This window comes from Eublepharis macularius, chromosome 1, assembly GCF_028583425.1.
Source record: "Eublepharis macularius isolate TG4126 chromosome 1, MPM_Emac_v1.0, whole genome shotgun sequence".
NCBI classification, from domain to species: domain Eukaryota; kingdom Metazoa; phylum Chordata; class Lepidosauria; order Squamata; family Eublepharidae; genus Eublepharis; species Eublepharis macularius.
Genome location: NC_072790.1, coordinates 73,893,240 through 73,917,793, shown reverse-complemented (window position 1 = coordinate 73,917,793; position 24,554 = coordinate 73,893,240). Strand labels below are relative to the sequence as shown.

The following is a 24,554-nucleotide window of genomic DNA, read 5'->3' as shown; positions in this document are numbered from 1 at the left end:
CTGCCCATTTGCACACACATTAAGTCTCTTTTGAAGAGACAGGAGATTTTTCTTTTGCTCGTTTGCAACCTTAATTCTGACAGTAGGTTCAATTAAAGTTGCTGGTGGTGGAGGAAGTGCAGTCAAAGGCATAGCTGACTTATGGCAACCCCTACTGGGGTTTTTAAGGCACCAGAAGCGGTTTTACCATAGCCCACCTCTGCATAGCAACCCTGGTCGTCTTTGGATAACTCCTGTCCAATTTACTAAGCAAGGTCCACTGTGCTTAACTTCCACTATCTGATTTATTATATGTTGACACTAAAATACATGTGCTAGTTTTTACAATGCCACACAGGATTGTTTGGCTGCTGCAGACTATCAGGGCTACTCCTCCCAAATTCCCGAGTCAAATCTGTCCTAAGAATAATAAGCTCGGGCGAGCTTACAAGCCTAAACCTATATGCCAATAAAGGCTTGCTTGCTTGCTAAAGACAAGCCTAAGCCAGCATTTGAGGAAGGAGAATGTGGGTGTGGAAGGATTTTCTCAAACTTGCCCCTTCTGGTGGCGAGTTGGTTTCGTTTCTCCGCGAGAAAGAGCCCATTCACGCGGTTGAGCGTGTTTAGATGAGACGGGAAGCGCTTGAGAAAAGCTTTCTCAGCCGCTAATCGTCGTTATTTGTTATAATAATTATAATTAAAGTCTCATTCTATGGAGCAGAGGGCAGCCGGGAGACCAAAAGGAGCGAGCAAAGCGGCCGCCGCCCAGCCGGCTGTGACGGACGCTCCAGCCCAGCCCGCTTCAGGCCCCAAGGGACGAGGACGGAGACAGGACAGCGGGGAAACCCAAACCCAGCGCCCCGTCAAAGCCAAGGCGCCGCTCTCGAAGGAAAGAAGCGGATCCCGGGAAGCGGGGGAAGAAGGGGCTCCTAGAGGGAGAAAAGCTTCTCCAAAGAAGGGCGCCCTCAAAACCGAGGAATGTGGCCCGGCTGGGGGAAGCAACAACCCCCCAGGGGTCAAAGGAGCTTCGCAGAAAAAGCGGGAGCGTCCCCTCCAGGCGAAGAAGGTAGAAGATGCCCCGGGAGCCGTTTCCCGGGAGAAAAACCACATCCCCGAAGAGGAAGAAGCCGCCCGGGAGAGGAAAGAAGCCAGCTGCCGCGGGAAACGAGCGCCCCCGAAGGAGCGCGCCCGCAAGGCAAAGGAGCCGGACCCAGGGGCAGCAGAGGTTGTCCCCAGAGCGCGATTCGCTGCCCGGAAGAGCCCGCTGAGAGAAGTGTTGCAAAGGCTCGTCTTGCGCAAGGGAGAGATCGGGCATGCCTCCAAGCAGGTTAACTTGGTGAGAGACCTTTTGATAGATGCGATCAAAAAGAAATTGTGCGTCCCGTATGCAGAAAAACTAGGCACCGGTAGCTACTACGAGCACCTCAAGGTAAATGGAAGTTTACATCCTTTTCAAAGATAGGTACATAGGTGTGAAACGTCGCTAACTTGCGAACGACACCCAGCTTGTCTATTGTTTTTTAATTATTGTCTTAATGTGTATTAATGGGAGTGGTGGTTGTTTTACTGAAAACATATTAATATATTATTTATTTATGTCATTTATAGCCTGCCCTTTTCACTGAGACTCAATGTGGATTACACAGTGCAAGACAATTTAAAAAAACAGAAATGAGATGTCCAATTAAAAACACAACAAATTTGGACTGCAGAAATTTGAAAACAAGCAGGGTGATAGATGGTTGGGGACCCCTGATTGGGATAAGGGACAGGTGCCTGTTTTGTCTCTGTTCTTCCAGGGACTAAGGTACTTCTGGACTGGGACAGGATTTTAGATTTGCTAGATTTAATACATTTCTCCTTTTAAACAAAAGTTCAAATGATGGAACAAGAATTAACATTATTTACAGTTATTAGATTCTTTAATCTTAACCAAAGTTTGAAACTCAACAATTGTCAGAAATTGAGTTTTTGATAAGGTGTAGGAAGATCTGCAAGTGAGGGGAAAGATGTCTTAAAATTAAGAGTAGTTCAATGATATCTTAAGAGTGCTTGGATTGCTTGGAAGAGTGCTTAGACCCTCAATATTGAGGGTCACCAGTATTGGTCTTGTCTGTAGGTTGACCATAGGTTTTGCAGTATAGCAAAACTTCTGTACCTTTTAAGTGTCATCTTTGAGATAAAAAGCCTTTCTTCCTCACAAAACTTGTGTGTCCTGGTTACAGGAGTGAGGCTGGTGAACTGAAGCTAGACACAGCGATGGAGAGCAACATGTGTCGCGCATTTTGATATTTGAATCTGCAACTCTGTAAACCAGAGCCTTATCTTGAAACGTAGCACCCATCAGCTAGTCCCATTCTGAAGCAGTGGAGTGCAGAACTAGATGCCCAAAGTGATACCATGTAAAAGGCCCATGATGGTCCTGTCCTTATCAGTCAAGGACAGGCATTAGCATGAATAGCCCTCTAGGATGGGATGTGAGAATGAGATGCACTGTGTGAGCACATATGATCCTCAAAGTATGCTTGAGCAAATATGTTCTTCCAGAGGAACATCAAGGACTGTAACAGATTTTTGACTACCAACTGAATTTGTTAAGAACTCTGAAACACCAGGCAACCACCAAAACTTAACAGCGGCATTCTTGCTTTATCTGCAGCTGTACCGGCCACTCATGGTGTGTGTCTATTTCAGCACTTGAAAAGGCACTTGGAGAGCAAGAGTCCTTGTCCTGCTGCATTGTGGGCCCTTGCACCATTTTAAAATTGCCCATTTCAGGCTTTAAAATGGTGGCTTCCCTGTGCCTAACACAAGAAAGCCCATTTCTGGTTTGACTCCAAGACTTGATTTATGCATGCAGAATTAGGTGGTAAAATGGGGTATGCTACTTCAGACTGCAGGTGGCAGATTCTGGTTTTGAATGTGGGAAGGTTGGGAATAGAATATCTGCTGGCTGTCTTGCAAGGAACTTTAATGTAGGGGAGGTATTCGGGAACTGACATCTCTCCTCCCAGTTCTGGGCACTGATTACAGCCACTCCAGCAATCAGGCAGGTGGGATGTATTCTCTTTTTGTTTCGTGAGATCAAAAACTCCTCCTTTCCCAAAAGCCAGGCATTCCAATCTCAGGGTTTGTTTCTGGGGTTTATCCACACACAAGTCATGGATTCCCGACCCGACTCAAACAAAATGATGTTGATGTTGAAATATAGTTTATTATTTTAATTAACTCTTTTTTGGATAATGAACCTAGCATATTGCCATGAAAACAAAGGTGTATTAGGCTAATCTTACACCACCAATTCTGAGTTTGCTTCTGAGGTGAATTTAGTGCCTCTGTGTGAGTAAGCTCTGCAGGATAGACTGCTCCAAGAACATTTATTTGAGAATTAATTACATGTGTGGCAAGGAACAGGTTGCAGCCAGGGCTCTGTAATGTCCTCATTGATGTGATGCAAAATTACTCCAGTCTGTTGTTTTAAACTGTTACATGCTCCCCACTTTGCTGAGTGGTGAGAAATCCAGGGATAGCATTAACTTTCTTTTGATGACACGGAACTAGAGACTTGAGGTGTCTTTATACGTACTTTACTTACAAATATGCAAGTGGAGACAAATATGTATTTATAAACAGGCAGCACAGCTGGCATCAGATTCCCAGACCTGCACCTGAGCAGCTGCTACAAGGTTAAACCTCCAGTTACAGCCTACGGCAGCAAACAATTCTTAACTGTTTTATCTCTTATTCACCAACCACTATTTCGTATTTTTTCTGCATCCTCTGCTAGCTGGAGGAGCGTTTCCTTCCTTTCCTCTCTGATGGCTTGGAATCCAAGCATAGTGTTAGTGTGCCATTCTTCTTAACATGAAGCCCCCCTCTATTATTTAATCTGTACATTAATGATAACAATGAGACTGTCTGGTCCCCAATTTATGCCACCCTCTCTGAGGCAACAGAAAATTTCAGTTCTCCTTTACATGGATGATGTGGTCCTAACCTCCCTGATCAAGATTGGCTTGAGGAGACTCTTAGATCAATTAGGCCATTATTGTAATGAAGAAGCTCTCAATGTCAACTACACAAAGACAAAAGTAATGGTTTTCAGGAGAAAGCCAAAAATCTCCCACTAGAGCATCCTTGGCAACCCAATCCAACAATGCAGCTCCTTTAAATATCTTGGAGTAACCTTTAAAGAGACTGAATTGGAAGACACACCTAGGGATGGTTAAATCCTCAGCGTTAAGGACTGTAGGGACAATCATAAATTTTTTTCATACAAAGGGGTGTCGACTGATAGATCCAGCACTGAAATTATTTAAGAGCAAGGTCGTCCAACACCTCCTATATGGAGCTGAAGTGTGGGGTAGGAAGGATATTCTAACCAGTCTCGAGGTAATCCAAAATCAGTTTTTGAGATGGATTTTGGTTTTATCCAAAGGCACTCCTGCTGCCCTGATGAGAGCTGAAACAGGACTCCCCTCTCTTAGGGCACGGGTACACCTTGCAGTTTTAAAGTACTGGAAAAGGATCAAATTTTCCAGTTCTGACTCCCTAAGCTGCCAATCAGCAAATTTATTACTATCTAAAGACTCCACATGCCCTGCCTCTCTTTCCACCATTTGCCAAAGGTACACCATCCCTGACGACCTGTTAGGGGTCTCAGCCAACAACTTCCCACTTAGGGAGTGGATTTACAAGTCAGATGCAGTGATGAACCGGCTATCAATATTAAAATCGAAGGCTGCTCCTTGGTATAAATTAATTAAATTTGATCACTTAAGATCCAGCTACCTAGCCAGCATTTCTCATTATAATCTCAGAGTGTCTTTCACCACTCTGCACTTTCAGATGATGCAATCAGCTCTTTTGGCAGGGCATTATTCTCACAACCGTATGGAACCCTGCAGCTGCATTTGTGGATCATCTACAGTGGAGAACCTTCCTCACTAACCTACTTTACTGTCCATTATACAGTGTGCCCAGAGCTGAATTCTTGGCCAGAATCCTACCAGCCACAAACACATATTCTGAAATCGAGAAGAATGTGTTCTTGTTATCTGACACAGATAATCATGTCTTACAGTCTCTCTCAGTTTGCACTTGCAGCCAAGAAAATAAGATCTAGGCTGGTACTGAATGAGGCTGTTTCGTGACTCCTGGGATAGTTTGGTATACTGTACTGTTTTAATTAATTTTAATTAACCTTTTTACATTGTGATACTGGAAGTTAACTGTTTATTAGTTGATGTGATGTTTGGAAAATTTGTGACGGCCTATGGCTATACACAATAAACTCTGTGACTTATTAACATGAAGAGATCCATAACTATCAGACCTGTCATTGGCTCCCATTGGTAAGAAACTAGTTGATCATCTTGTGTTCTCACAGCAGTCAAACTAACAAAGGATGGTTTTTCAGCAGTCTGTTTTATTATCTTGTTGCAGAATGTTTACATCCTTTTGTTAACTAATTTGGAATTGTGAGTCAATAAAATATTTGTTTGGCTTACAGATAATTAAACCAGATGAATTTGATATTATGCTTAAAATCCCAGATGTAAGAGTTGAGCTGGAGTCCTATAATGATGGTGATTACACAGGTGCTTATTATTTTGTAAAATTGAAAAGGAATCCTCACTTACAGCAACTAAATGACTTCATAGACCATCAGCAACATCTTTCAGCTTCCAGGATCCTTTCGTCCTTGAAGTCCATTATTACAAAAGAACTAAAGACTATAAATGGTAAGTGTTCATTCTTCAGAATTAAGGGGATTTGAAAGAAATTCTGGTCATAATCAGATCTCCGGTCTCATTTTAATCAATAGGAACTACACAGTTAAAATCACAGAAGTTCCATTACACAATAAAGTCCTTGTAACTGTGCGGGTTCCACAGAACAGGAACGGCAAGGCAAGAGAGATCAGAAGTTTTAATCAGGGTCCCATATAGCACATGAGGATCTGAATTACGTTACATTCAGATATTGCTATAAGCTAGTTGTCTCAGTGCAGGCGGCTGCTCAATAAACTGTGGCTTGACCATGAATACTAAGCTGGGATTTTGAACCATGGTTTGTTCCTAACTTGTTAAATAAGACTTGTCATGGCATCCAACTTTCTTCCATAGCACTGCCTCTCTTAGCTTCCTAGACACAGAAAGCACATACCAACAGCTGTCAAGCTGATGTAGCCATCAGTATTTTCTTCTACTTCATTGCAGTTGATCAATGCAAGCATATAGAAGTGAAAATTTGTCAGCAGCCTGGTAATACAAGGAGCTCGGGATACCATGCAGATTTTCTGCTTGAGACAGAAAACAAAAAACAAAAAAACTAACAAAAAATAAGCTCCCTTAGCAATGTAGACAACCAGAGTGGAAAAACCACAACTAAGGGATATAGCCAGTCAAAGTTCTATACAAATATTTAGTATAATAAAGTGGTGCAGTGCAGTGTAAACATTAATAATCATCCAGACATATACAGTCAAGTAAATAAACGGTATAAAGTGAACAGCTCAAAGTCGGCCAATTAGGAGATATTCATAGAAACGATGGTGCAACCAAGTTCGTAACAGAGATGAAACAAAGATTAATGGACCAGAGAAACCGTGAGGACCCCTCGTTCCTGTTCAAGGTAAATTCTTAATCCGATGTACTCGTTTTATTGTAACAGATGGAACAAGGAGATGGAACACTCTGCAGCACCGAGATACGACAAGGAACCGGTCATCAACAACGCTTGTTTCCAGACTGCATCAGGGGCCAACAGACCTCCTCACCAAACATCTCTGAAAACACTACTGATGCTTTACAAACTTTTAGCGACAGTCCGACACACCGGTTCCTTGTCGGGTCTTGGTGCTGCAGAGTGTTCCATCTCCTTGTTCCATCTGTTGCAATAAAACGAGTACATCGGATTAAGAATTTACCTTGAACAGGAATGAGGGGTCCTCACGGTTTCTCTGGTCCATTAATCTTCATTTCATCTCTGTTACGAACTTGGTTGCACCATCGTTTCTACGAATATCTCCTAATTGGCCGACTTTAAGCTGTTCACTTTATACCGTTTATTTACTTGACTGTATATGTCTGGATGATTTATTAATGTTTACACTGCACTGCGCCACTTTATTATACTAAATATTTGTATAGAACTTTGACTGGCTATATCCCTTAGTTGTGGTTTTTCCACTCTGGTTGTCTGAGACAGAAAAAAGGCAAGCAGCCGATTAACCAGGAATTATAGACAAACCATAGTCTGTTAAGTACATCTGGAAAACAAACCAGAGTTTGTGCAAATAACTTTGGCTTAAACTGTAATTTATTGTGACATCTGAATGTAGCCTTTGTCTTTATTCTTATGAGGTACATCAAAGGCCTCTAATCCTTAACTGATAATCACCCAACTTTACTTTTGTAAATACTTTCAAAATTAATCTCTACCTTTGCTAGCAATACTTTGTTCTGTCATATATAAACATTTGACCCAAGGATATTATAGAACACTTAAAAGGCTGTTTTTATGGCTATATATGGCTCTATAGAATGTTAAAAAGACAGTTTTATTTCATAGAAACACAGAGCTAGAAGGGAACCCAAGGGCTACCTAGTCCAACCTCCTGCACAATGTAGGAAAATCAGTTACTGCCCCACCCCCCGCTCTATACCCAGAGGAAGGCAAAACACCTTCAGGATCCCTGGGCCAATCTAGTCTGGAGAGAAATTCCTTCCAGACCCCAAAGCAGCATTTGGCATTACTCCGAGCAAATAAGAAAGAGCCATGAGAGCAAAGCACTAGGCAGTTCATACCTTCCGGGCCTCCCTTTCATAATCTGCCTAACTTCATACTGAGTCATAGAATCAGCATTCCTATCTGATGGCCATCTAACCTCTGCTAAAAAACCTCAGGAGAGCCTACTACCTCCTGAGGAAGCTTGTTCTACTGAGGAACTGCTCCATCAGGAAGTTCTTCCTAACGTTTAGTTGAAATCTCTTTTGATTTTAACAACTGGTTCTGGCTGGTCCCCCCTACTTTCTGTATGTTATCTAGATCATCAAAACATTGCTTTTTAAAATGTTTTTACAATATGCACTTTGTACAGATAAGATTATTTGGCATTTCATAGAAAAAGCTTGGTCTGGAGACCAAGTCCTATGAGGAAAGGTTGGTGCAGCTCAGTATGTTTAGCTTGGAGAGGAGACAACTGAAAGGTGATATAATAACCATCTTCAAGCACTTGAATGCAAGTTGAATATGGCCCACAAGCCACTCGTTGTATTAAAAGTTTAACCTGCTACACATAAATTAACCTCTGGCTCAACTTTTTGTATTTGTTTCTTCTATTTTGCTCAAATTTTGGTGAAACAATAGCCCAAAATGGAGTTCAGTTTTGTTTTGTTTTTGCTATTAATAGGAATGAATGTAACTGTGGTGAGGAAAAAACCTGGAAGCCCTGCAGTTACTCTTCAGATTGGTGAACCACCTTCACAGATATCGATAGATATCATTCTTGCTTTGGAAACATGTGATAAAACCTTGCCTGACGGTCAAGAGATTGTAATTAATGTTGGACAATGGCTTGGGAAAAAAGAAAAAAAAGAATTATGCAAGGAGCGACTGTATCTTGTGCCCAAGAATGCCAAAGCTGGAAAACATTTTATAGGTATTGCAAAGAGAAATAACATTTTAAAATGTCTGACTTAGCACATGAACACCCCTTACACAATTCTCCCGATGAAGGGGCTTGCAGCTTGATCACAAGTTTGTCAGACAGTCAAATCTCTTCCTGCTTGAGATAACATGCTTTACCTGTAACTGGTGTTCATGAAATGGTCACCTCTGCAGTCTCATATGGGGTACTGTGCTTGAGCAGGCCTACCATGGAGAAATTTTTTGAAGTTCAAAAACACCAGAGGGTGCTTCCTTTGCCCTTCCCCATGTTTTTTCCTGCCTTTCCCAAATGTGACGAGGGGGAGGAGTAGCCTTCCCTTGTTCCTCGCTGCCACTGGTGAAGAAAGTGATGACTTTGCTTAGTAAGGTAGTTAGAGCTCACAGCACAGCAAGAGGGAGGGATATATGACTACACAGGTTACCACTCAATTAACAACAGTTACAGGTAAATGCAAACATATTTTCATTGTGGTACCTGTTCAGTCCCACATAGGAAAATAGTGAGCTGACTCACCAAGTTCTGGAAAGTGGATGGTCACAGAAACATTTGGGTGTCAAAAATCCTTAGGAAAAGAGGGAGTCTGGAGAACAGAGTCAAATTGAGGTTACAAAAGATAAAAGTTAAGACCTGTAAGTGAAATGAAAAGACCAGCAAATCTCCAGGTCTTGATGGCACAGCCTAAGAGATCATTGGGAACTCAAATGTGAGACTGTTGATCTACTAACCAGCATATGTTTGGTACTGACCTATAAAGCCCTATGCAGACTGGGACCAACATATCTGTGGGACCGCCTCTCCCTATATGAGCCCTGGAGGATGCTCCGATCCAGTGATAAACAGCTGTTAACGATTCCTAGCCCCAAGGAGGTTCGCCTGGCGTCAACCACAGCCAGGACCTTCTCAGTCATGGCTCCAGCCTGGTAGAATGCTCTGTCGCAATAGACAAGGGCCTGGCCAGATGTGCTATCTTTCCACCGGGCCTGTAAGATGGAGCTGTTCCACCAGGCATACGGTTGATGCTGGCTAGGGCCTCCCCCCCAGCTGAATAGAGGAAAATTCACCCTCCCTATCAGATGTATTCTCCACCTAGCCTCTCTGTTAAACATCTGTGGAGAGGACTGGGTGGTGGACCCCCTTTTTGAGAAGTGCTGCCACGTTGTTTTAAATATTTATAATACTTATGTTTTTATTTCTGTTTTAAAGTGTGTGTGTGTATATATATATATATATATATATATATTCATGCTTTATATTGTATGTAATCCGCCCTGAGCCTGCTATAGTGGGGAGGGTGGAATATAAATAGAATTAAATAAATAAAATGTAACTTGCCAGTAAAATCAGCCACTGTACCACAAGACCAGAGAGTAATAAGTATTTCACTGACTTTTAAGAAGGGATCCAAAGGGGAACCAGGAATGGCCTATTGGAAGAGGCCAAGAAAGCTGTCAATCACCTGGTTTTCTGCAAACTATGCAAAGGTCTTTTACATTCAGGTAGGATGGCTGTACTGTAAGAAAGTGGTTTCAAAGAGATATATTGGTAGAAGTATAGAGACCAGAGACTATACTACTATGTACTGTTACTGTAAGTATTAAATTGTTTCTGCATAGTTTAATATGTCAGGTTTAGAACTGCTTATGATCTATTTCAGCTCTGTTTTCAAATTTTTGCAAACCTGCATTCGTATACCCTATTGTATTGTTTATGAATTTCCCCTGCTGTTGATTGTATTAGCTTATACTACGTAATCCACCTTGAGTCTCAGTGAGAAAGGCGACTATAAATAACCTAATATGAGTGGCAGAATTAAAGGTCAATGGTGGCATTAGGACAGTAACCACATCTTTTTGCTCTTGTTCTTATTGTGTATGTTCTAGGAAGTTGCCACTTAAGCTGCTCCTGTTAGATATTTAACCTGTGATTTAAAAAAAAACAATAGCTGTAACAGTAAACAATGCACTAAAATGCGGTGCTTTTTCTTTTTAAACTTAGACACATGGAGACTCTCTTTTTCACATATTGAGAAAGCTATAATCCAGAGTCACGGCCAAGCAAAGATGTGCTGTGAAGGCAATGGAAGAAAATGCTGCAGGTTTGTATCTTATGTTTTTTTCTTTTCAAGTTTTAGGTAGCCATTGTATAGTCTAAAAACTAACACAGCAATTTCTCATTTTTTTCTATGAAAAAATAGGAAACTCTAAGAATAGACTGGTTATATCAAACAACCTATTCTGCCACTATATTGAAGTGGAAGAATAAAGTTAATGGAGTATCAAAAATCTAAAACTTTCGAAGGCCCAAAGTGGGAATGGTTCCTCTCTGATATAATCTTGTGTGTCTAACACTAGCCTAATTCTTCCCAGAAAGCTTCGTGAAACAGGCATGAGAGTTCTGCAAATACTACACACTTGATCTTAGCCAAAAGGCCGAGAACCGTTCTGTAAATAGTAATTAACAATAAATGGAAGTTTAACAGTTTGTTTTTACATATGGACAGCTCAATCCTGAGAGCCCATTGTTGCAGTGTTAGTTACAGCAGCAGGATTCTACCATTCCACAGTGACTACTGGTTAGTTCCCTAAGGACATTCTACAGAGCAGAAAAAAAACCAAGCATCCCTTCATGAAGTCCAGGCCGCATAGTGAGGGTGCTAGAGTCCCTAGAAACCACACCAAAACCCACCAGTCAAGGAGTGGTGCCCCACTGACATCCATGTGTGTCACAGACACTGGTGCAGCCAACCACTGGTCACCAATATAGTCATGGTCCCCTGGTGGCCTACCTCTCATCCCCCAAACAGTCAGTGTCAGAAGACATGGATGAAAGTTCTGGCAACACCCCAAGGCCAAAAGAAGACCATGGCACGAGTTCCAGATCAATGTATCCCAAGGAGCTCTGCAGATGTGTGTTTGATTCCTGTCCTGTTGCTAAGGTTCCTTTTGCCAGGCAGGGGACCTGCAGACATGAGGGTAGCAAAGGGGGAAAACACACAACAACACCTCCAATAAAGGCTTCTTCATCCACTCCATAGCACACCAGAAAAAGGTGCTAATTTGTTAAACAGGAAGGATAGATTTGAGCCCTGGGGGAAGGGGGAGAGAGCTAAAAGGCAAAAGGCCACCTTTTGAATGACAACAGGCTGATTATCAGCAAAACAAGGCAGAGGCCAGGCTCAAACATATACCTCCTATACTCTAGACCAGAGTCCTAAACATTCCACTGCAGCCCTGATGCTACTACTGGCTATATGGAGCCAGGCAGGAAATAAAGCAAAGGCATGTCCTGTGGAAAGGGTCTGAGATAGCATAGTGAGGACCCTTGTTTTGATCCCCACATGGGGAGACCCTCACAAGGTAGTCCAGCCATGCACAGTCAAAGTTTTGCCACTGCAAGCCACATCATGGGGGATGGGACAACCCTGCTGAGGGGCTTTTTCAGATACCCATTATTTTATCTAGAAGACCAAAAATAACAGTCTGAGTGACAAGAGTCCCTTGCTGCATGCTTATTCATTTGAGCTATGCTTCAGGAAGCAGTCCTAGTCTGGTACATCTGCTTCCTACACCCCGTCTCGACTGTGTGCAAATAAAACATTCCCTTAAAACAAATGGCTTTCTGTAAGGATTGTTTGACACAAAATTATCCATTTCACAATGTTTCCATTAATTCCCAACAGGAGAGAATGCCTTAAGCTTCTGAAATATCTTCTGGAGCAGCTTAAAACAAAACATCAGAATGGAAATCAGTTTGCCAAGTTCTGTTCTTACCATGCCAAAACTGCCTTTTTCCACACATGTAACAGGTGGACCAGTGATGAAGACTGGCTTGAAACAAATCTTGAAGAGTGCTTTGAAAGACTTTTGGATTACTTTCTAGATTGTCTCAAAAAAGTTGAGCTCCAACATTTTTTTATTCCTACCTGCAATTTGTTCTGTGGTGATTTGAAGTGTAGCATTCTTGCAAAGATAATTGAAAATGAACGAGCCAATGAATTTCCAATATTCAAAGAAACGATCTAAATTCATAAAAGGATATAAACCAAACTGGAAACTATTTCTTTTGAACTTAAGCTTTATAAACAGTAACCAACAAAACAAGTAGAGACCCATAAAGATTTGTAGCACGGTGAGGGGCTACAGCAGCAGGAAGGACGCTTTCTATTCCCCTCTTTGTCTCTTCTACTCCTCTCTTCATTTCTCACCCTCACTGTTTTGGGGCTGAGAACAAAGCCCATTTCCTTCTGCTCTGGCACCACTGGACACATAATTGTGCTTCAGGGTTTTTTTGAGAGTCCCAGAAGCCACTGTACTAGTAGCCCCCATGAAGCTAAGAAATTTAGGTCTTTAGCAGGTTCCAGCCTAAATAAATGAATCGAGATGGCTTAGCAATCTCCGGGTAGGGGTGGGGGAATACAGTACCCACTACCGAAACTGCAATACTGGAGCCATTTCAGGGTTCAGTAGAGCAAAGGGGCCACAATGACATAAGCTGTGGCTTCTCTCAAGCAGTTTCCCAAAAACTACTTCATGAGGGGTCCATCAGCGTACTATTGCCTGTTCATTCTGCTATGAACTAGGCTACCCACTAGACTATACTTTAATAGGATGGACTCAATTTATTTTCAGTGCACAAAATCCATACTAGGCTTCAATCAGTTGAACACTGATGGCTCCCACACTTCCCCATAGCTTCTGGACTATGCAATATGGTTACCAATTTGTTTGCTCCTCAGACCAAATTGCTGTTATTTCTCTGGCTTCTGGACTCCGGCTTTAACGTACAGACATTTTTAAAAGACTTAGCTCTTTTATGAAGTAGATATGCCTGTCTCCCTTGCTAGTTGTTATTTAAATTCAGGTTTTCTTTTTATTTTCTTACTGATCTGTGTTTAAATTGATTTACTGCAAGGTGGTATGGGCATTTAAAAAATAAAATGAGAGTAACACTGTTGTTTACATTTGATTCCTTAATTACCTGGATTTGTGTTTCGGAAGAGACAGTTCTCTCTCCACCAATGGTATTAATAATTAACTTTGCCTCCAAAATCTTTTAAAAAGCCACTGAAAATCAAGCCTACTCCTATCTTTATAAACCAATCGGGAAATGTATTTCATACCTAACCAAGTCAAATGCAACAGATAACACACCCAGAAATTTTCTATGCAAAATTAATCTCTTGAATGAAAAAGCACATGTAGAAGTGCAATACAGAGATTTCATTTAGCAAGTAAAAGCATAAAATATCTCGAAGTCAGTGAGAAAACTCTTCAATATTTTAAAGCTCCTCATTTTAATGCATATAAAGAGAAAAAACAAAAAGCAAAATGTTACTGAAAACATTTGTTCCGAATCAAAATGTGTATTGCCTGACAGGGTGCTGTTACAACCTCAGTACCAATCTACTATATGGAGCCTTTTTGGCTTGGTAATATATTAAATTTGAATATTTTACCAATAAAAAGGATGTTGCATACTAGCACAATAGGGCTGATTTTAAAATAAGGCGAGGAAGAAGAAAACTGTTAGCTTCATTGTTATTTTTTTAACTTATCAACGGTATTCTATGACATAGGTATCTCCCCTCTAACAAAACTGCAAACCAGGAAAGAAGAATTAACATTCTTTACTTACTTTACTTTCTTTACTTACAACAGTGAAAGTTATTCGATTCTTTAATCTTAACCAAAGTTTTAACTGAACAATACATGTCTGCTCGTTTGTTAGAATGCTCTATTAAAATATTTACAGTAAATAAGAGAAATTTGAAAATTAGAAGCAAACATAATTTTCAAGATTTCTGAACTTCACTGATCAAGGCATTACTGAAAAGTTGACAAATTACCACTTTGACATACAAGTTTCCTCCTTGAAAATGAATGTAATCACTGTATTGTATGTTAGTAAGTCCTATTATATATTGCATTAAGGCCCTTGTTCCTAAACAATTTCAGAGAAGTTGCAACTAACACTTGATATCTGTTTGATAAAAGATATGACTCACTTTACAGTGCATATATAATATGCATTCTTCTCAAATCTGGGAATATATATTACTGCAAATTGTGTAGTTTGAGAAAATCCAAGTTTTTCTAAATGAGGTTTGCAAGATAGTGACTGAAAAATATGGCCTTTTATTCAAGATGTTACTAACATTTCTACAGACACAGTGTTTAAGCTCTCCACATTAAAGATTGTTCCGTGATCTCCCACGAGGCCTTCCACAATCCTTTTCCATTTCTTTTTTCAACTGAAATTGCTTGTATCTCTGAGCCATTGAAATTAGCTCTTCAGGAATTACCTGATAATTGGACAACCATGTAAAAAAGTTCAATAATAGAAACAATATTTTTGCATGTATCATAAAATATTTCATCACAGTATACTGTACATTGCTAACTAACTGTTTTGTATTAGGACAAATTGGCTCTGCCCTGTAAATGTTGTGCTAGCTGCTAAAAATATATGCAGTATGTTTCATTTTCTAAGTTTGATTTAGTTTTACACCCCATTTTTTCTCCCAAGATGGCTAGGTATTATTCAAGCAGAATAGGTAAGGTATGATTCCACATACCATTTTAGTATTTCTCAATAAACTTTTGTTTCTAATGTATAAATTACCTTTTGTATAAAACTCTGAGGCAGGGATTATGTTATAGTTAACAGTCACTTTCACTACTTCTGTTTAGTATGTTTACGCTAGTTACTGTATCATCAGTCTTAAAATAACAAGAGAGGACTCATGAGGGAAAATTTCATCCACCGTGCCAGCCCCTTTTTGCTCTGGTTTGCTCAGGTTCTACTTTCCCTCCCTACATTCCCCATTCATGCCCCACATCCTCTCCCTCTTCCCCTCCCTGCCTGTTCATCTAATAGTCCTGCTTGCCTGTTGGCTTGGTAAAAAGTAGGAAATATATAATAGGAGATATATATAATAGGAGATACTGGGGCTTAGGTTTCTCCAATGCTACTTTAGCCTTCTCCATAATCCCAAAGTACATTCTTCGAAATTCCACCACCAATTACATTGGATAGTTCAGAGAACTACTTGACAAGCAAGGCAGCAAGAGATGTACCAAACTTGTTCACTCCTGAAGACACTATCATATTCCTGCTCATCACAAATCCAGTTATCTCTGTGTGTGTGTGTGTGTGTGTGTGTGTGTATTATGTGCCGTCAAGTCGTTTCCGACCTACAGCGACCCTATGAATGAAAGACCTCCAAAATGTTCTCTCTCTAACAGACTTACTCAGATCCTGCAAACTGGAGGATGTGGCTTCTTTTATTGAGTCAAGCCACCTTGTTTTAGGTCTTCCTCTTTTCCTGCTGCCTTCCACTTTTCCTAGCATTATTGATTTTTCCAGAGAATCTTGTCTTCTAATGATGTGACCAAAGTACGATAGCTTTAGTCTTGTCATTTTAGCTTCTAAGGAGAATTCCGGCTTGATTTGATCTAGTACCCACTTATTTGTCTTTTTGGCTGTCCATGGTATCTACAAAACTCTCCTCCAGCACATTTCAAACTAATCACGTTTTTTTCTGTCAGCTTTCTTTATTGTCCAACTTTCACATCCATACATGGCAATGGGGAATACCATAGTTTTGATTATCTTGATCTTGGTTCCCAGAGAGACATTTTTATCTTTAGGGATCTTATCTAGCTCCGTCAAAGCTGCTCTTCCAAGTCTCGATCTTCTTCTGATTTCTTCATTGCAGTCTCCCTGTTGGTTGATGATTGAGCCAAGGAATAGAATATCTTGAACAACTTCAATTTCCTCATTGTCAACTTTAAAATTGTGTAGTTCCTCGGTAGTCATTACTTTTGTCTTCTTGATGTTCAGTTGTAATCCTGATTTGGCGCTTTCCCCTTTAACCTTCATCAGTAGTCGTTTCAAGTCTTCACTATTTTCTGCTAGTAATGTGGTGTCATCTGCATATCTCAAATTGTTAATGTTCCTCCCACCAATTTTCACTCCACCTTCTTCTAGATCTAATCCAGCTTTCCTTATGATACAGGTTGAACAGACAGGGAGATAATATGCATCCTTGTCTGACACCCTTGCCAATTGGAAACCATTCTATTTCCCCATATTCTGTCCTGACAGTAGCCTCTTGTCCAGAGTACGAGTTGCGCATCAAAACAATCAGATATTGTGGCACCCCCATTTCTTTTAAGACTCTCCATAGCTTTTCATGATGTACACAGTCAAAAGCTTTGCTGTAATCTATAAAACACAGGCTGATTTTCTTCTGAAATTCCCTGGTATGTTCCATTAGCCATCATAAATTTGCGATGTGATCTCTGGTGCCTCTTCCTTTTCTGAATCCAGCTTGAACATTTGGCATTTCTTGTTCCATATATGGTAAGAGTCTTTGCTGTATAATTTTGAGCATCACTTTGCTTGCATGGGAAATTAACGCAACTGTCCGATAGTTACTGCACTCCTTGGCATCCCCTTTTTTGGGGATTAGAATGTAGACTGAGTGTTTCCAGTTGGTAGGCCATTGTTTTGTTTTCCATATTTGTTGACAGATTCTTGTTAAGATTCTGATGGCCTCCATTTCTGTGGCTTGAAATAGCTCTATTGGTATTCCATCTACTCCAGGTGTTTTGTTTCTCTCAATTGCTTTGAGTGCAACTTTTACCTCACTTTCTAGGATTTCTGGTTCTTCATCAAAAGATGCTACGTCAAAAGTATCTGTCATCCTTCCATCTCTTTTGTACAGTTCCTCAGTGTATTGTTTCCATCTTTCCTTTATTTTGTCCTGATCAGATACGGCATTTCCATGATGATCTTTTAGCATCCCAAGCCATCTCTTGAATTTCCCTTTGATTTCTCGGATCTTTTGGAACAAATCTCTTGTTCTTCCTTTTTTGTTGTTCCCTTCTATTTCTTTGCACTGGTTATTATAATAAATTTCTTTGTCTCTGCATGCAAGTCGCTGAAAAGCTTGCATTTTGACCCTATTGCTGTTGCCTTTTGTTTTTGCTTCTCGTCTATCTAACAATTTTAAGAGTTTTCTCAGACATCCATTTTAGGCTTCTCCTTCCTTTGGCTACAGGGATAGTCTTTGCATATTCTTCCTTGATAGTATCTCTAGTTTCAGCCCATAATTCTTCTGGCTCATGATCAATTAAACTTAGTATTGCAAATCTGTTCCTTACCTGGTCTTTAAATTCTTCAGGAATATTATTTAGATTGTATTTTGGCACTATGATTCTTTTAGCGTTTCTCTTCAGCTTTATTCTAAATTTTGATATTAACAACTCATGATCTGTATCGCAATCAGCTCCTGGTCTTGTTTTAGCTGAGAGAATAGAGCTTCTACATCTACTGCTTCCAATTACATAATCTATTTGGTTCCTGTATTGGTCACCTGGTGATTTCCACGTATACAATCGTCTTTTTGGTTGCCTGAAGCATGTATTAGCAATGAACAGATGGTTGGCTTCACAAAATTCTATGAGCCGCTCTCCTGCTTCATTTCGTGATCCTAATACAAATTTTCCAACTATGTTTGATTCTGCTTTATCACCTACTTTTGCATTCCAGTCATCTATGATTATCAGCATATCTTGTTTAGGTGTGCGGTCAATTTCTTCTTGGACACTTGCGTAAAGGTTTTCTATTTCTTCCTCTTCAGCAGCCGTAGTTGGAGCATAAACTTGAATGATGGTTATGTTAACAGGCTTTCCCTGAAGTCTGATTGATATTACTTGGTCAGACCTTGTGTTGTAGCTCTTGACTGCTTGTGCTATGTCTCGCCTCACTATTAGAGCAACACTGTTTCTTTTGAGTTCATTTCCGCAGTAAAACACTGTGTGATTTTCTGACTGAAAATGTCCTGAGTCGGTCCACATTAGTTCACTCACACCCAGGACCGCAATGTTTAAATATCTATGATTACAACACATCTTTTTTCTCTTCCTCTACTTAACATAAATATCAGGTGGTATAAAGTGTATGTGTGTTTTGTGCATAGCTGCCCTGCAGCCATTATCTTTTTTAAAATCCATTTTTATAATTAGCATCTTTAGGGCTAAAAAATTTATCTTTGAACACCAAATGCACCACTACTATTAAGAAAAATGGATATGGACCTGATCAATCCATAGCGGAGATCCATATGCATACAAGTAAGATATATACATACAATGAGTATTTTCTTTTTAAAAGGGAGCCCCTTCTCCAGAATTCTGAATCTAGGACAAACCTTATTACTATCAGGAACCACCAACTGAGCAGATAAAGTATAAGGATGCAGCTGGAAAAAGAGTATCTAATGTTGAGGGGGAGATACAGGTATAGCTTGTGACTTTGTTATGAAATAATGGTTTTCACATTCAGATTTCTTTTTGTAGGTATCACCTTATGCAGGGCATCAGGATCCCCAAAGGGACATACTGATAATGGTTTCATTAGTTTTATGATAGATAAAATCTAGTCTCATCTTTGAAATTTATAAAGTATGATCAGTGGGTTTTAGCTGAAGGAAATATCTTCTGAGTAGATACCAAGAGTCAGGTAAAATACCGTGCCTATCCATTAATGTGAAAAGGCGAGCAAGAGAGTGTGCCCACTAGCGTTCCCTGTAGAGTGTGCTCGTGTGCATTTCTCTGAGCAATTTCTTTCCCCCTCTTTTTTACCTGCATAAAACTGACACCTCTGTTTAAACTTAAGTAAAAATACACCTTTTGTGGCTTGTTACAAGCACAAAGCAAGTTCTCCATCTCTTTCTCCCTCCTTGCCTTTCTTCTTTACAACATGAAATCTCAGGATCTGCCTCACCAACAAACACCCCTGAGTTTGGGTTGAGGAGGGTTGCCCTAAAAGTTGAGCATTCTGGGAGAAGGAAGGCATGTGAAATTCTAAACAGATCCACACTCCCTTGTTTCTCCTTTGGTGGCAATGGTGGAGGGAGGGGGCTGGGGTGGGGGGAATAATCCCAGGTGAGCAAGGGAAAGGACCAAGGATGGTTGGGCTTCAAAGCCCATCAGATGCATCATCCTTGGGCCCTTTGCTATGGATCTTGGCTCCCTCCCTGCTTCCTTCTTGCTCCACTAGTTTGGATCCCATTCAGAGGCAGCATCTCTATTCTCTTTGACTCACCTATATCCCATCTTTACTCTGCTGCCAGGGAAGACGTCCTGTATTTTATAAGTTGGCCCTTTCACCCCCTTCCTCTACATGTCTTCCTTTCTCAGCCCTACTTGGCTTGGTTCATTTTTTCACATGCATAGCTTTCTTCCCAGACTCCCCTCTGCTACAGACTCCTTTGGCTCAATATCAATAAAATACAGACAACATAGGTAGGACAGGGTGCCTGGACTCAGTGTGACCCACTGCTAACCCTAACCCTTAATTCTCAGGTTTTTTAAAGGTTGTGATTATAAGCTTCTAAAAACTGATTTATGTGATAGTCAAATGTTTGTTTGTATATTTGTATGTTTGTGGTCTGCATTTTTTTAAAAGGCACTCTCAAAACTTTTATGCAAGTCAGCTCACAAAATACATTTTTATGCAAGTTTCAGCTCACAAACTCAATTTTTGGCTCACAACACTGCACACCTTATAGGGGACACTGGTGCCCACCAGTCGATATTACCCTTCAAGATCTCTGCTAGGATACCATCTGGACATGGGGCCTTGTTAGGTTTAAGGGAGTTAATAAGCTCAATTACTTCATCGTGGGAAACAAGGGGCCAGTTAGGCACATCTTGTGGGATTAAGGTGATGTTGGTCAAATCAAAGGAGGATGGATCATTAAAAAGGTCCGCATAATAAGCACTCCATTTCCACGCTGGAATATTGCAAATCGAGTGGGGTCCAGTTGGAGAGTTGAGGCCCGAGACCAAGGACCAAAAAGCTCTGTTGTCATTACTTTTAACAGCATTATAAAGTTGGAGCCATTTCTTCATGTGAAAGGCGTGCTGTTTTTGGGCTAGCAGCAGATGGCAATCTTTCTTTAAGTTGTAATACAAAGAGGGGGAGCATGAGTGGGTACCCAGTTGAAGCTGACTGAATATCTGACGCAGTTTGCTTTTAACAAGGAAGCACTCGGCATCAAACCAGGCATTAGATGAGTATTTCTGAATCTTAAAATCAGTTGGTTTTGCAAAAAGGAGAAAGTTATCAGTAATAGAATTAAATAGAATCTCTTCTACAGATTGGGCATTGGGAAGGTTATGATTTAATTGCAATCCTACATTACTAGACATCCAAATTTCAATCTGGGACAAAGAGGGGGAAGAGCAGCTTATCTTTTTATATTGAGGAAGTTCAACTTCCATGGGGTAGGATAGAGTTTGTCTGTATGGAGTAGGGTTTGTCTGAAGGGACAGTAAAATAGGTAAATGGTCACTTTCTGTCCGGGTACCTATGGAAAACTTAGTAATGAAATCTATCAAATCCATAGATGATATTGCATAATCCACGACACTGCAACCCCGCGGGTAAATAAAGGTATAGTTGCCGAGAGAGTCATGCTGGGGGGAGCCATTTAAAAGTGCCAGGTTAAAATGGGTGCAAAGGTCCATCAGGAAACAGCCAGCCTGATTAACAATAGAGTCTTTAGACTGCCTGGGGAATAAAAAAGGAAAAGGAGTATGGGAATCATCATCCCAGTATAAAAGGCTGCTTAGCTGGACATTGCTAGGGCCCAGTCTTGCATTAAAATCCCCCACTGCTAGAAGAACAGCCTCAGGAAATTTATTAAAAAACATATACAAGTATGCATTCAAAGAGTTCCAGTGAGATTTGAAGGTATCATAATGAGAAAAAGGGGGCATACAGGCGTTAACTAGTAGTAGTTGGAAGTCCCTAAAAGAAAGAAGAAAAGCTTGGGCAAGGGGAGGGCATGAGTCCAGGTAAGAAATTGTAATATTAATAGTATTCTTAAACAAGCAACAAAGGCCAGCCATAGGGTGTCCCTTCCGGTTCGGTTTCAAAGCAGGTAGAGAATAGGAAGTGAAACCATTGATTGAGATGTCACTGGTGGACCAAGTCTCTTGGAAGAGAATAATATCAAAATTCTTGAGGAACTCCATAAAATCTAGGTCACCCTTTTTATTACCCCACCCCGCAATGTTCCAGGAGATAAGTTGTAGTGCTTGTCTCTGGGAGCGTCCTGAGGGCCCACAGGTTGAAGTTAGTCAATCGCATTCAGTGATAAAATCCAGAAAAGTATTGTTCTGAGAAGACGCAGTCATTTGTTACTACTTGAGGTGGGGGGCGAGGTAGAAAGGTCTCTGGAGGCATCTGAGCTGGAGGCTCCTCCAAGATGTTTGGCAAGAGTTCTAATACTGTCACATCGGGGGAGCCATAAGTTCTAAGCAGCAGTTCACAACTCTGTGGGCCAGTGTCTTCTCCACACCCCCTTTGGAGGGCTTGGGTGCTGGACATAGGCACCCTTGGGTCCTTTGGTGCCTCTAGTAGAGCAGTTGTGAAGAGAGGGTTACCTCCACTCTTAGGGGTGGCGGATGGCTGAAACTCCGGGTCTTTGAACTCACCTAATTTATTACTCATAAGGGTTAATACGTCATTGATAGACTGCTGGGCTTCACCAGAAGGGCTTCTGCAGGGTTTAAGTAGTTCATCTTCCAAAGCATTTGCCAAGGGCTCAGGGGCCATAGAGCTGTTAGGGGCTGGAGAGGCAAGACGATCCGAGGGGTGGGCCAGTGCAGGGTGAGTTTTGGAAACGATTTGGAGAATCGTTGCAGGTGCACAGGGATCTTCCCCTATAGGAGTCTCCACCTGGGAGTGGGGACCGCTGCTGGGTTGCGGAGTTTCTTGCGGCATAAAGGTATGACGGTGAGATTATGGAACACCTGAGAGGGGATAACTCCCTTCTTAAGTAAGCCCAGTTTTCTCTTAAGAATCAAGGACGGTAGTTTGGGGGAGGAGAAGGTAAGGATGACTCTTTGGGATTGAATTTGGGTGTTGAGGGTGTCCGCCTCGATCAAATCAACCTCCGAGTATTTGATGTTGAGTAAAGCAGAGAGGTGGCTCTTTGAATGCTGAACACTTTGCCAACTTGGGGCAGGACCATGCCTCCTATGGACAGTTAGGCATATCTTTCTTGGCTGATAGACTAAATGAAAAGAGTTTCTCCTTGGAGATTTTCCAGGGGCTGGGGTGTGCGGGCACGATCCTTTGGGGGAGCCATCGTTGTTCTGCCCATTTTCGACAACCTCCTGGGACAATGTTTGGCCTTGGGGGTTACAAGTAGCCAACTTAGAGACTACAAATGTTAGCCATTTAATTTGAGATTGTAGGTCCTGGGTACCAGTGAACAGGCAGCCCACAGTTCTTGCAATTAGAGTTAGTGAAGAGCTCACAGTGTTTCAACGGAGGGGTCTGGAGTAGATTGCTGCGCCCCCTCCTTCAGCACAGAATCCTCAGACAGAGGGTGACCATTTCCCTCCCTATCTTCACAGCTAGGCTCAAGCAGAGAAAAGCGATTCGATGTATCCACTGAAAAAGTAAGGGTGCAATTCTTGCTTGAGTTACTGTCAATGCCTCTGGCAGGATAAAAAAAATCACCAATTTTAGATTGTTTGGGGACTGGCTGGGGGACTATCTCCTCTAAATCTCTCTGATGTTTGCCAGTCAGCATGGTGTGGGAGAGGTAGAGAAAAGCCCTCTCGTTGTTAATGAGTCAGGGAGTTAAAGGGTGGAGGACTTGGGCAGCTCCTTCAAGGTCAGCTGGGGGGAGATTCTTCCAAAGTTGGTTGTTGTGGGTTTTCCAGGCTGTATTGCCGTGGTCTTGGCACTGTATTGCCGTGGTCTTGGCACTGTACTTGGCATTGACAGTGTGACACAGAGAGATCTCTTTTTTTTGGTGTTACACCTCTGAAGATGCCAGCCACAGCTGCTGGTGAAACGTCAGGAACTACAGTGCCAAGACCACGGCAATACAGCCCGGAAAACCCACAACAACCATTGTTCTCCGGCCGTGAAAGCCTTCGACAATACATCTTCCAAAGTTGTTTGTCTTTCCCTCCAGCACTTGACTTCAAGCTTCTTTTCACTGCTCCTCTGCTTAGCTCAGGCAAATTGGCAGTTCGTTCCAAAGTTAATCCTATCGGAAGGTTGTATAAAACTCTTGGAGGAGTTATTTCTGTAGTAATATTCGTTAGGAAGCAGAGCACAGAGTAGTGAAGCAAAGAAACACGGTGAGCTAAATGGTATAGAGACAGAGCGTGGCAGTTTAAAGTCTCTTATCGTTCCCTAATGTCAACAGACAGCAAGTTCATGCACAGCAGACAGCCTCTTGGGAGGGTAGCGAAAATAAAAGCACAGCCGGTTTACACAAGATAAAAGGTGAGCTTTGCAACCTTTCCAAAAGCCAAGAGCCCTTTTCGGTGTGTCCTTCTGCAAGCAGACCAGAATGTGTACACACTTTCTTTTTATAGTCCTATACAATGTATAGGACTGGTTCCAACTCTACCTCTCGTCAGAAGCAACCAATGAGTGCTGGCAGAATGCTGGGCCAGTGACAGCTAGAGTCCATTGGAAGACAGTAACTGACAGGAGGCCTGGAGATTGCTAAGGAAAGGTAACAGAGAGATAATTGGCTGTTAATTGGGCATTACAAACCTCTAACACTCTAATAATGATCAATATATTTAAATAAAGAGTATTAGAGAAGTTAACTCTTGAGTTCCCTATCCCCAATAGCCCCTTTGACACAGGCCCGTTATGGGAGAAATTATACAGACTGGGCATTGACCAATGCCTTCTATTTTTGCTCTGCAAATTCCATTCCTCTAAAACCTGCCAGATTCGATTCAATGGGAGAGGGTCCATCACTCACAAAATTCCCATCACTAAGGGTGTTAAACAGGGGTGTGTCTTGGCCCCTTCTCTTTTCAACTTTTTTCTTTCTAATCTCTCCGCC

The 24,554-nt window shown here is 41.4% G+C and overlaps 2 protein-coding genes across 3 annotated transcripts in view; one reads left to right on the top strand and one right to left on the bottom strand.

Annotated features, from left to right (window-relative positions):
* Positions 1-603: 603 nt before the first annotated feature.
* CGAS (cyclic GMP-AMP synthase) lies at positions 604-13,618 on the top strand. 2 transcript variants are annotated; one of them, XM_054993952.1, is made up of 5 exons: positions 604-1,315; positions 5,492-5,723; positions 8,396-8,644; positions 10,649-10,748; positions 12,333-13,618. In XM_054993952.1, the coding sequence occupies exons 1-5, from the start codon at positions 692-694 to the stop codon at positions 12,673-12,675; spliced, it is 1,548 nt and encodes a 515-aa protein (XP_054849927.1). In that variant the 5' UTR covers positions 604-691; the 3' UTR covers positions 12,676-13,618. The 2 variants fall into 2 exon arrangements, with proteins under 2 accessions (XP_054849927.1, XP_054849921.1); XM_054993946.1 differs by having other exon boundaries at positions 604-1,408.
* A 1,149-nt stretch (positions 13,619-14,767) lies between these two features.
* DDX43 (DEAD-box helicase 43) overlaps positions 14,768-24,554 on the bottom strand; it is an 87,670-nt gene continuing 77,883 nt past the window's right edge. Inside the window, exon 16 of the mRNA XM_054971349.1 lies at positions 14,768-14,954. Coding sequence (XP_054827324.1) covers positions 14,841-14,954 — 114 coding nt within the window. The 3' untranslated portion in view covers positions 14,768-14,840. The remainder of the gene's footprint in view (positions 14,955-24,554) is intronic.

Bases quoted from the DNA above. Each gene is read 5' to 3' on its own strand.
- CGAS (XM_054993946.1), top strand. From the start codon at position 692: ATGGAGCAGAGGGCAGCCGGGAGACCAAAAGGAGCGAGCAAAGCGGCC. The intron at 1,409-5,491 runs GTAAATGGAAGT...TTTGGCTTACAG, and splicing joins GCTACTACGAGCACCTCAAG to ATAATTAAACCAGATGAATT. The intron at 8,645-10,648 runs GTATTGCAAAGA...TTTTAAACTTAG, and splicing joins AGCTGGAAAACATTTTATAG to ACACATGGAGACTCTCTTTT.